The 12,521-nt window shown below is 47.0% G+C and overlaps 1 protein-coding gene across 4 annotated transcripts in view; it reads right to left on the minus strand.

Annotated features, from left to right (window-relative positions):
* The window catches only part of LOC144752132 (intercellular adhesion molecule 5-like), a 293,713-nt gene that overhangs the window by 236,234 nt on the left and 44,958 nt on the right, over positions 1 to 12,521 (minus strand). For all 4 annotated transcript variants that reach the window (XM_078640085.1, XM_078640082.1, XM_078640078.1 and 1 more), the window contains exon 2: positions 5,539 to 5,808. In XM_078640085.1, the coding sequence (XP_078496211.1) occupies positions 5,539 to 5,808 (270 nt within the window). The remainder of the gene's footprint in view (positions 1 to 5,538; positions 5,809 to 12,521) is intronic.

A 12,521-nucleotide genomic window follows, 5' to 3' on the forward strand; every position in this document is an offset into this window, starting at 1 on the left:
GACACCCTATAAACTTTCAACACATTTTGACCTATGGCACCACAGTCTGACCGGGCATTGAATACCCTTCGAATGGCCCAACATGACATGACACACTAGTTTTTACTTGTGACTGGCAAAATAACCTGATTCAGAAAACGGGGTGGTGATGGACAGAGTGCCTGAATTAAGCAGACCACTCTTACCCAGTCCAAAGATCAGGGCTTGATCCATCACCGTTTTTTAGCTCACTGCACCATCCCAGCTCAGAACTTGGCTATATGCAAATTAGTCTGTTCCTGTCCCAGTGCATGATGGGAACAGGGCAAACCAAACTACCAAGCCAATTCTTATACTGGGAAGGAAACAAGCTTCCGGGGACCGGTTTCTGCCATTTCAGGCGTCATCGGCCCGGCTTGCTTGAATCCTGATGGTGCAATGAGCAAGGGACTCACATCTGAGTATACCCTTCCACGCTTATGGTGGACAAAATGATTCAGAAAAGGGGGTGGTGATGAACAGAGTGCCTGAATTAAGCAGACCACTCTTACCCAGTCCAAAGATCAGGGCTTGATCCATCACCGTTTTTTAGCTCACTGCACCATCCCAGCTCAGAACTTGGCTATATGCAAATTAGTCTGTTCCTGTCCCAGTGCATGATGGGAACAGGGCCAGGGACAGACTAATTTGCATATAGCCAGGTTCTGAGCTGGGATGGGGCAGTGAGCTAAATAACGGTGATGGATCAAGCCCTGATCTTTGGACTGGGTAAGAGTGGTCTGCTTAATTCAGACACTCTGTTCATCACCACCCCCTTTTCTGAATCATTTTGTCCACCATAAGCGTGGAAGGGTATACTCAGACATGAGTCCCTTGCTCACTGCTCCATCAGGATTCAAGCAAGCCGGGCCGACGACGCCTGAAATGGCAGAAACCGGTCCCCGGAAGCTTGTCTCCTTTCTGGTGAAGAATTGGCTTGGTAGTTTGGTCTGCCCTATTCCCATGATGCACTGGGCCAGGGACAGACTAATTTGCATATAGCCAGGTTCTGAGCTGGGATGGGGCAGTGAGCTAAATAACGGTGATGGATCAAGCCCTGATCTTTGGACTGGGTAAGAGTGGTCTGCTTAATTCAGACACTCTGTGCATCAGCACCCCCTTTTCTGAATCATTTTGTCCACCATAAGCGTGGAAGGGTATACTCAGACATGAGTCCCTTGCTCACTGCTCCATCAGGATTCAAGCAAGCCGGGCCGACGACGCCTGAAATGGCAGAAACCGGTCCCCGGAAGCTTGTCTCCTTTCTGGTGAAGAATTGGCTTGGTAGTTTGGTCTGCCCTGTTCCCATGATGCACTGGGCCAGGGACAGACTAATTTGCATATAGACAGGTTCTGAGCTGGGATGGGGCAGTGAGCTAAATAACGGTGATGGATCAAGCCCTGATCTTTGGACTGGGTAAGAGTGGTCTGCTTAATTCAGACACTCTGTTCATCAGCACCCCCTTTTCTGAATCATTTTGTCCACCATAAGCGTGGAAGGGTATACTCAGACATGAGTCCCTTGCTCACTGCTCCATCAGGATTCAAGCAAGCCGGGCCGACGACGCCTAAAATGGCAGAAACCGGTCCCCGGAAGCTTGTCTCCTTTCTGGTGAAGAATTGGCTTGGTAGTTTGGTCTGCCCTGTTCCCATGATGCACTGGGCCAGGGACAGACTAATTTGCATATAGCCAGGTTCTGAGCTGGGATGGGGCAGTGAGCTAAATAACGGTGATGGATCAAGCCCTGATCTTTGGACTGGGTAAGAGTGGTCTGCTTAATTCAGACACTCTGTTCATCAGCACCCCCTTTTCTGAATCATTTTGTCCACCATAAGCGTGGAAGGGTATACTCAGACATGAGTCCCTTGCTCACTGCTCCATCAGGATTCAAGCAAGCCGGGCCGACGACGCCTGAAATGGCAGAAACCGGTCCCCGGAAGCTTGTCTCCTTTCTGGTGAAGAATTGGCTTGGTAGTTTGGTCTGCCCTGTTCCCATGATGCACTGGGCCAGGGACAGACTAATTTGCATATAGCCAGGTTCTGAGCTGGGATGGGGCAGTGAGCTAAATAACGGTGATGGATCAAGCCCTGATCTTTGGACTGGGTAAGAGTGGTCTGCTTAATTCAGACACTCTGTTCATCAGCACCCCCTTTTCTGAATCATTTTGTCCACCATAAGCGTGGAAGGGTATACTCAGACATGAGTCCCTTGCTCACTGCTCCATCAGGATTCAAGCAAGCCGGGCCGACGACGCCTGAAATGGCAGAAACCGGTCCCCGGAAGCTTGTCTCCTTTCTGGTGAAGAATTGGCTTGGTAGTTTGGTCTGCCCTGTTCCCATGATGCACTGGGCCAGGGACAGACTAATTTGCATATAGCCAGGTTCTGAGCTGGGATGGGGCAGTGAGCTAAATAACGGTGATGGATCAAGCCCTGATCTTTGGACTGGGTAAGAGTGGTCTGCTTAATTCAGACACTCTGTTCATCAGCACCCCCTTTTCTGAATCACCTTGGCAAAATAACCTAGCATCTCGCCCATGGGCACATGATAGCACAGAGCTATTTCACTGGATATGGACTCGCGACTCGCGCAACCAACATTGTTTGAAACCCCTATACACGCAAACTGGAAAATGTACTTTCAGCCTGCCCAACCGTTTGAGATGATGGCGACATCATCATGAACACCTCACATACACCTTTAAGTGCTCACACTGATACACTTTTCCCACACGCAGAATATATAAAGTGTATACCTCTTGAGATGTGAGCGGGGACACAACTAGTCTTTAATCTTTCTTCTATGTCTGACTTGCCTACATTTCATGGCATTATATTCATGAGTAACATCAAGGATTCAAACTATTTCTGATGAATCTCGCATACGGTTTAATGCAAAAAAATGTATTCAACTAACATCCCCAGCCCGGGACACGGACATCAAACTTAGTCCTTCCACAGTTTCAGCGGTATTGGCCGCTTCTCACAAGCACCTGACTGCCGACGTGATACCTCGGCGCTGATGCACAGCACCTGGAGCAAACACAGGGTACTTAAACGCCTTCCTGGCCACCCGCTGCCTTCGACGGAGTCCCGATGCAGGCCGCAGTAGGTATGGACAGAGGGGCAGAGACCTTGATGTAGTGAGTGGGGTACTAAAAAAGGTGAGAAAAGGGGGATTTTCTCACTCATCCGGCCCAAGCCCACATGCGTCCAGGCTTTACACTATAACCTCTTCATTTTTCTCCCTTAACACGCACACTGTGTGACTATAGGCCGGGCCTCCGACGGTATTCATGGGGCTCATTCTGAAAAGTTCAGAGTAAGCATATTTTTCTTTGTTACACTCACCACTCTAAAGTAAAGCAGATTGCCACCCTGATACTATTGAACTATTGCACAGTAACGCATAATCAGCCATGATTAAATAGCCACTTCTCCACAAACGTCACGATGCGTTTCACTCCCTCTTATTTATCGCATAGTGTACGGACACGCCGTCAACTCAGTCACATAATTCAATGTGGAAAATGAAGCCCGCAGTTCCTAAATGTTTATGTTTGTATGTTTCTGTTTGTCTACTCTTCCTCCCAAACAGGTACTGAGCTATTAGGGGAATACCTCCACTTCTAGTTACCGCACCTTAGTGTGTGCGAAACATTTTGGTCTTAAACGCACAAAATATATTTTTGGACCAACACTAGCTTTTCACTCTCATAGGTCCTGACGAAAGCCAGCACAATCCTGAGACCTAGCTGAAACATGTAGACTGCACAGGATATTGGAGACATAATTTAACACCACAAATATCAACCTCTCTGTTTTTAATACTGCCAAGGGCTCAGTATTACATTTCTCCAATCTTGAGGCCCTTCAGACAGTTTTTAACCTACACACATTCCACCTTCACGGCACACTCACTGTACACAACCTGCTCCACTGCAATGAGGCATTGAAAGCGATACCAAAGGGGATGAGCAAATCAAACACTCACCGCCAGTCAACTGATCTGGGTTTAATCCATCATCATTCTTTAGCTCACTCCACCACCCCAGTTCAGACATGGCCTTATGCAAACCAGTCTGACCCTGTGCCTCATGGGAACAGTCCAGCCCGAACTGCCAAGCCATGTCTTCCCTGGACCGGAAACAAGCATCCTGGGACCGGTTTCGGATTCATAACCCTCATCAGCCAGGCTATCTTGAATCCAGTGGCAGAGTGAGCAAGGGACCCCCGTCTGGGCATACTCTGCCAACTTAGGACGAACAAAGCGATTCCAAAGGGGATGATGGACGGAGTGTTAAAATGAAAGTGGTATCACAGTGGCAGCCTGGGCTGGACTGGGAACCAAAACCGGCCCTGGCAAAGTGCTCGGCAGGACCCCCGGTGGGCTGGGTGTGCGGACGAGCTGTTTGGCATGGCCAGTTTCAGCTGATTTTGTTACAGGGGCCGATATTGCAGCTATGTTGCAAAAACGGCCCTGTAACAAAAACAGCTCCCAGGGGCCCCAAACTGGCCCCCACCCTGCCGGCCCACAAGGGAAATGCCTGGTGACCTCCTACAGCTTGTCCGGCCCTAGTGGCAGCTGGTGACACCCACTGAGCAATACTGCTGCACACTCGATCGATCCGTCCAAAGAGCAGTGAGTGTAGGAGGAGGCCCAGCAAATGCTGTCACTGGCCCATTATCATTCTGTATGTGATAATTAGGCCAGACATACAGAATGATAATGGGCCCGTAGAAGCCTGTGCCAAGTCAGGGAAGGGCTCCTGCAGGTCATTTATCACAGCAGAAGAGCGGGCTGGCCCCTGCGGTGAGAGTTACAGGCTGCTAGCAGGGAGCAGTTCGCTGGAATGTCTGAAATTACAGACAAAAGGCGTCCGTATAAGAATTCTTCACGGACAACGGACAAGAGGCCCAAATTACAGGCAGTCTGTGAAATTTACAGACGGTTGGTCACCCTACACCACATGTGCATTGGAACACCTGCATATAGGTGTTCCAATCTGTATGCAATACTGTTGGGGAAGAGCCGGAGGAGTGTGCATGCTCCGTCCTGCTTCAGCCGGCTGGGTTTTAATTCTACCAATAATTGTAACTTCTACCTTGGTGAACTGGCCATCTTTACAATTGTCTCTTTGCAATATGTTTGTGTGATGTAAAGCTCTCTGACTACCTACTATGGATGAGCAGCACTATAAAATAAATTAAATAAAAGTGAGAGACGGGCTATGGAGAGATGAGAGTCACTTTTGAAGGAAGATAGTGAGAAAATCGATGGAGGACAAGGTCATTAAAGAGGGGGTGGGAGGGAGGAGTCAATTTAGATTATCGCACTGTGCGTCACCTATGGTAAATCTGGCCATATCATTACTATTAAGAGGCACTTTAAAGATATTGGGCAAATATTTTTTCATTCACCGTTCGAAAAATTTGGCATTGCAGAATCACTGTTTTTGTTTTATATCCCTTATCTGTACCAAATTTCACCGCATCATGGCCGCGCTATCAAGAACTTACGATAAGCTTTGATGGTTGTATTGGTTACGGTTACGTTTCCTTCCATATCTATGACGTAGCACTGCGGGTAGGACACCCACTCATCTATGGTCACGGTAGTCCACGTCCAGTGAGAGCCTGCGCTTTGTTCAGTCTTCAGCAGGGAGGTCTCCCAGCCTTTCGCGTCGCTTGGGCAGGTCATGGTGCAGTTCAGGGAGATGGATTCTCCATACTCTGCAAACAGGGGGACGGGTCCCAAAATCTTGAGGTCGCACGGGTTTCTTGCTGACACTGAAATCACAAGAGAAAAGGGTAAGTACTCAATAATGACTGGCACAATAACTAATGAGGAATTATGATTGACAATAGCTAATGGGGCATAGTCAAAGGCAATATATCTGGCACAATAACTATCTGATGGGGACACTGAGGAAAAAAACACAGAGGAGCATGATAACAGACCAAACAGCTAGCAGGGGCACGACTACTGACAAAATATCTAACGAGGTGATTACTGTCAGAATAATACCCAATAATACTGGCAAAATACCATATGTAGGCATGACAACAGTGCCAAACAATCCACGAGGGGATGATTATTGCAAAGTAACACCTGGACGTGATTAGTGGCTAAATAAAAAAATGGGAATATGATTACTGGAAACTGACTAGTGTGTACATGAAAACCTGAAAGCAAATTATACTAATAAGATTAATATTAAGTTTGATGCTAATAAAAACGAATCAAATGTAGTATTGTGCATTTATGACTCCCCGAATCCCCTGGATAATTGTCACTTTCTGATATTCCACATACTGATTCATTAGATCTCTCTGCATGTTTGGGTGTTTTAATACACAAAATGCATGGGATAAAAAACTCATATTTTACTTGGAACATGAAATATGGAAAATATCTAGTTTGTCCCCATGAAATATGGATTTCATCATTATACTGACATCTCCCAAAACACACCGCAGATTATTACCATTGGTGATTCTACTGAGGATTGTGTAGAAATGAAGGACTACATTAGGCTCTAGGTCATCTCAATTAAGTGGCAAGGAAAGGCAAATTATGTGACATTACGTACCGAATTCTAGGGCGGTATGATTCTGATGCATTTGAGCTAAAAATATTTTTAGTGAAATTTGCAACTTATGCTCCAAATAATGTGGCATTTATAGTAAATTTATAACAGCCACAGACTTGCCTAATTCAACTGGCCCTGAACATTGTCCATTATTTATTTATGAAAAGTAAATGAAACCTAAACATTCTAATTGCAATCTCTTATTCCATCTCCTTTCTAAATACAGAATTATTTTACCAATGCAAAACTTGTAATATCCTACATTTTTAACTACATAACTAAGGTGGTCATTGGGTTGGAGGATGGACTTTCATCCCTCCACCATCTAATCTTGTTTAAGACCGCCCGCCTACAAGGCGGCGGTCCCACGCTACAAATTAGAATGTGACCACTAAAGTGACGGCCGTATTTCCCATGTTTTGTATTCTGGCGGGTGCTGCGCTCTGCTGCAGCCGCCGCAAGACAAAACAGACACCCCACACATATCCCTACACTACAGGGCAGGTACCATGGGGTGTCTACCACATGGTGTAGGGACATGAATTGCCCCCGAGGGCCTATATCCCTGGCCCAGGGAGTTAGAGGAGGCCTGCTATTGGCTGTCAAATCTGTTTTCACCTGCAGTTTTGCTGCGGTTTGTCCGCCACAGAACGACTGGCAGAAAGGGATATTGTAATGCCTACGGCGGTGCCTAACAGGCATGCTGTCATGCTGCCATTCTGGGACTAGAGGGAGGTCAGACAGGCGGTCGGTTAAAGACCGCCTGTCGGGACCGTTGCGCTCGGTGTTTCCGACTGCCACCCTTCCAGAAGCCATTGTAATATGGCGGACGGAGATCCCTGTAACAATGGCCGAGGGACCACCACCAACAGCCTGTCAGTCCCGGTCCCTCGGCCATCATAATCAAGCCCCAAGTACTGTTCTCTTCTTATGACTTGAGACAATCAAAAAGTTTAGTCCAGTATTTCACTAACTATTTTCCATAAAAATTTGTCACGGATTGAAAACACATTTTTTAAGCTAACTTCCCAAAATAAACATGTAATATAAAATATATAAAGTGTAAAGCATATCAGGGTCTTATATTGCCATCTTAGTGACGTTTACAAGCCAGTCAGCTTTCGTTAATTGTAGCTGTTTCAATGGTTTCTTCTTCGTTTATAGGGATATATGCCAGTATTACTATGGGCCAAGTGCTGTCCAAATAACGCTATTTAGCATCCCCTGTCATTAGGAACATGGGTGACTAGGCCCGCCCTAGGATATACCTTATTAGGTTGTTTTGCTTGTAGCACACTGTTAATCACGATCCCAAAGCAAAGAAAGCTAACCACCATGAGGTCTACTTCTAAAATGTATTTTTCGTTCCCAGTGGAGGTAGGAGGCCAGCTATTCTATTTATATTCCACATGATAAGGGGAGCCTGGAGCCCAGGGGGCACAAAGTACTGCCTGTGGTGTGACAGAGGACCGTACTGATGCCAGCAGGGTGGCGGTAAGGGGTCTGGGAGGGTCAGAGACTGTGTAAGGAGGTCTAATAAAATGTTCAATAAATGGGCAAGCATCTCTTTGCAGGTTGATAAATGCCTGCCTGTTTATTTAAAAACAAAATCTGGATATTAGTGCTAAGCAACTAAACAGCAGCTCATGCTGCTGTTCCCCAGGGGTCCACATGTAAAGTTCAAGAGGGCTGCAAGCAGCCCCGGGCTGTACTTTGAGTATCACTGCTCTATAGAGAGCCAGGGGAGATAATAGGGGAGGGGGGGGGCCTTCCTGTGAGTTTCCTCTTCCACCTTGGAATACCACTCCATTGATTCACTTCTGAAGCCTCTCTAAGTGATGGATCATTCTGTAACAACCTTATATTTCATCCTTCACCCTCTCCAATATCTCCGCCCCTCCTTTGTTTCGATAGTGGCTGCACTGGCCTTAGCAGGCATCGGGCGTTTCCTGTAGAGGCTGGAAGGGTGGGGTAGGTTTTGCAGCAGTGGGGGAGGGTTTTGTTACTGGAATTCGGTTTTGCAGCAAGTAGCAGTGCTTCATACTTGCACTCCCCCAGGTAGGGTGACCAACCGTCCGTAAATTTTACGGACCGTCTGTCATTTTAGTATGATGACCACAATGCGTCCGTAATTTGGGGATTCCAAATAATTGACGCCTTACAGACATCATACTAAAATTGAAATGGGAAATCTCAGTAAGGAATGCTGTTTCCCATGAGAGAGGCCCAGTGAGTTTAAAAGATTTCCCTTGGGGCCTCTCGCAGTTATCTTTTAGACTGAAGAGGCTGCCTGCAGCGGCCCCTCACGGACCTCCCTCGTGCAGACTGTGGAGTGGCCCATTGTCATTATGAGACTGCAGCTGATTAGCACTTTAGAATGACAATGGGCCCAATTGTAGTGACAGCATGTGGGGTGCCTTCTCCTGCATGGGACTAGGGCAAAGCATTCTGCTTATGTCTTGGTGCCATGCCGGAGAAAATAAAAATAAAAATAACTAACCCGTTTTCACTGTACATTTAAAAGACAGATTTCAACATACAAATAAAAAAAAAATACTATTTATTAATGTTTATTGTGACATTAGCACAAATCTTGATTGCAGGCAGAAAGGGCCCGATGTCGCTTTGCAAAGTTGCGCGCATACTGAAAAACTGTGAAGTGCACGATTGGCTCAACATTATATAAACTTATTTTGACTTGTATTTATTTGCGTTGTCTACTTACCTACTTATATATTATTGTGGCACCTCCTCTGATATGTCTGTAAAACGTATGTTTCGTCCCAAATTTTTATCCTGAAGTTTGACCTTCTGTCCTGAATTTTTGTCCTGGATTTTGACCCTTTGTCCTGAATTTTTACACTGACCGTCCTGAATTTGCACCCTGCCAGTTGGTAACCCTACCCCCAGGGCCGCTCTGACAACATTTCCAAGGCTGCTTTGAGTTCCCAGTTCAGCCTTGGTTTCGGTCAGCCTTTTCTGACCTGCCACTTCATTTACAGTGCAAAACCTGTGTTGATCTTCCACCAGCCTGTTGAGACAAGATGAGCGTGGGCGGGTGGTACATTATTGCCCACTAACTTGTTTCTTCCCACTTGCTGAATTCCTTTCTTTTATATGGGTAGAGCCTCGCAGCACCCATTCCATAACTAATGGGGAGCCAAAAGTGACTAGTTTTATCTTATTTCTGTTCCCCTTATTGCATAAGCTGAGCAACTAAGAATGTGATTGGCAAGCCTGCCCATTTATTTCAAGGGCAGAAACTCAGACTTAATACTCCCCTGCCTGTACTCTCCGGATAAATTTGCATGTTTGGCAAATCAAACTTTTCCTTCCGAATCAGACTGTTTTTTTGTCTAACAGTGACAGATTTCGTTTTTTAGGGCTCGGCCTCCGCCCACGAAGGGGGTGGAGCTTCGAGCTCCTAATGCTAAAGAAGAAAGAAAGGATCTCTAGGGGTCTGAACAGACACATTCCTTAGTGTATTTTGTCATCTGCCTAGTGATTCGTCTTCGCTGTGCTGTGTATGTAGTAGCGTTGCCGTGATAGGATGTAAGTAATTTACGCGTGCCCGATGTGGCATATTGTGTGCGAGAACGAGCACGGCAGAGTGATTAATCTTAATTACGAGCTGTCAGAGTGCCCGTGTAATGCAATCCAGATGGTGCGAGCGCGTACACCATTGCATGCAACAGAACAGTGACACGGTAATCTTGCCCTTTATCTTTGCCCCCCCCCCCACTTCCTCCTTTTCAAATTCCTTTCGAGCTGAGCGGAGCCTGCGACTACGGACTGCGAGCCTGAGCTGCTCCTCCCGGCCCCAGCCCCTCCTCTCCTGTGAACTCTGCAGTCTGCAGATTGCACCGGCGGCCGTCCCCAGCAACTTTAAAGGTGAGTGTTGTGTCCTCATGTAACGTAACTGGTGCTCTGTAAAGCGCTCTGATACCCGATTCGGGTCAAGTTTGCGCTATATAAAAGTCGGCAAAAAAAAACGGACCTCAGTGATTTCTTGTTTATATTGAAATCTACAGTGTTCAGCGCTGGGTTTTCTCAGCTGCACTGGGATCCTTTCCAGCCGTTTGCTCTTTCATTTCTCGGGCCTCCTCCCGCCTCACACATCGGTCCTTTGTGACCTCTGACCTAAGAAGCCCTCCAAAGATAGATGTGTGGAGATCGTCTCCTTCCAGAGCCTGATTTACCTCTGCTGCTAATTAACTGTAGAGCAATGGCCCTCACCCATCCATTGAGAGATAAGCTTTGGCCGGTGAAAGGGATAATCTTGCACGTCCTCTTATTAAAGACTGCCCAGCTTATGTCCAATTTATTACGCACGAAATACCTTCCAGCACCGGGAGGTAGGCACTGCGCAGGCCACCGAGGCCACGGTGAGAGGCATAACCCGCCCCCTATTTCGACTGACAGTTGTGATGGCAAGTTCAGGTCTCTCAATTGCACCCTGAAGAGTAGGCCCTCCAGCTGGACACCACGAGGACCAGGAGGCACCGATCCTGTAGGGCTGCCCTGCCTATCATTCGTCTAAGGTCGATAACATGACGCTCGTTGAGATGGGTAACAAGAAACTCCATTGCACAGCGCCAAGATAAATAATGTAATACTTGGGGCAGCCTCCGACATGGCCGGAAGGCGGAAGGGTTGCTAGCGGCCTCCGTAGTAAAAAAGCACAAGACAAATTCAAGACTAGGCAGCCTTGGTGTTGGGCTTGCGGATATTTAAATGCAACAGCCCCTAGTTTCTCAGTAGCGCTTTGGGTACTCTCTTGCAAATGAAACTCTCGGTGGAGTTAAACAAGAGGGAGACATGCTACTGTTGAAAGAATAATAAGCTTTTCAGTTCAAGAACTTACATTAAAGGATACGAAGTTCCCTTTCTTTGAGAACGGGATAAAGCATAGGGCCCGCGATTGAATTTAGACCTAAAAAATGGAGGGCATTCAATTAACTGTGGCCTTGTTTATCTAAGTGGCGCTTTATACCGATAGCCGGGTTTCAAGCACTTTATAAGGGAGTAATCCTTTCTCTCGTTACTCAGCCCCGGTGCTAATTACGGAGAGGCTTGTGATGGTGCCACACATTTCCGATTACACGGGATACGGAGGCGGAGAGTAGGCCGCACAAATGGGTCTTGAAAACCACAAGATGCTCCCCGCATGCCGCTTTTATAGCGGAGAGGAGGTGGCCTAACGGCTAGGGCGCTCGACCTCGGACCGAGAGGACCCGGGTTCGAGTCTCGGTCACACGACCCTAAGCAGAAATTGAGGGAAACGACAGAAATCGGGGGAAACGATCCAATTTTGCGTTCTTTCGCGTTCCACTTTCTTCGTATTGCGCACATGCTTACTGTCTCACGGGCTGCCTGATAAGATAATTGTTTTGCACAGGGGAACGACTTTGCTTTTAGGAGGCCTCTGCGATTCTGTATCTCAGCAAAAGAGTAACCCTTACCTCACACCATGTACAAAAAGTGCCACTGGTGATTCTGAAGAGGCAGAAATACTTGGCTGGTACCTCAGAAGTGGCTTAAAACCCTTGTGGAATGTTCGACTTCTCATAGTATTCTATGCAAGTGTAGTGCTGGTTATCTATACCCGTGACCGTGTAAGTGGAGCATCATTTACACATATGCTGGACAGTACGAATGTCCATACATTAAGGCTGAATCTTCGCAATGGTGCAGAGTAGTGAGTGCAGAGTGCAGAGTGCAGAGTAGTGAGTGCAGAGTGCAGAGTAGTGAGTGCAGAGTAGTGAGTGCAGAGTAGTGAGTGCAGAGTGCAGAGTGCAGAGTAGTGAGTGCAGAGTGGTGAGTGCAGAGTGCAGAGTGCAGAGTAGTGAGTGCAGAGTGCAGAGTAGTGAGTGCAGAGTAGTGAGTGCAGAGTGCAGAGTAGTGAGTGCA

The sequence above is a fragment of the Lissotriton helveticus genome, chromosome 1_1, assembly GCF_964261635.1.
Source record: "Lissotriton helveticus chromosome 1_1, aLisHel1.1, whole genome shotgun sequence".
NCBI classification, from domain to species: Eukaryota; Metazoa; Chordata; class Amphibia; order Caudata; family Salamandridae; genus Lissotriton; species Lissotriton helveticus.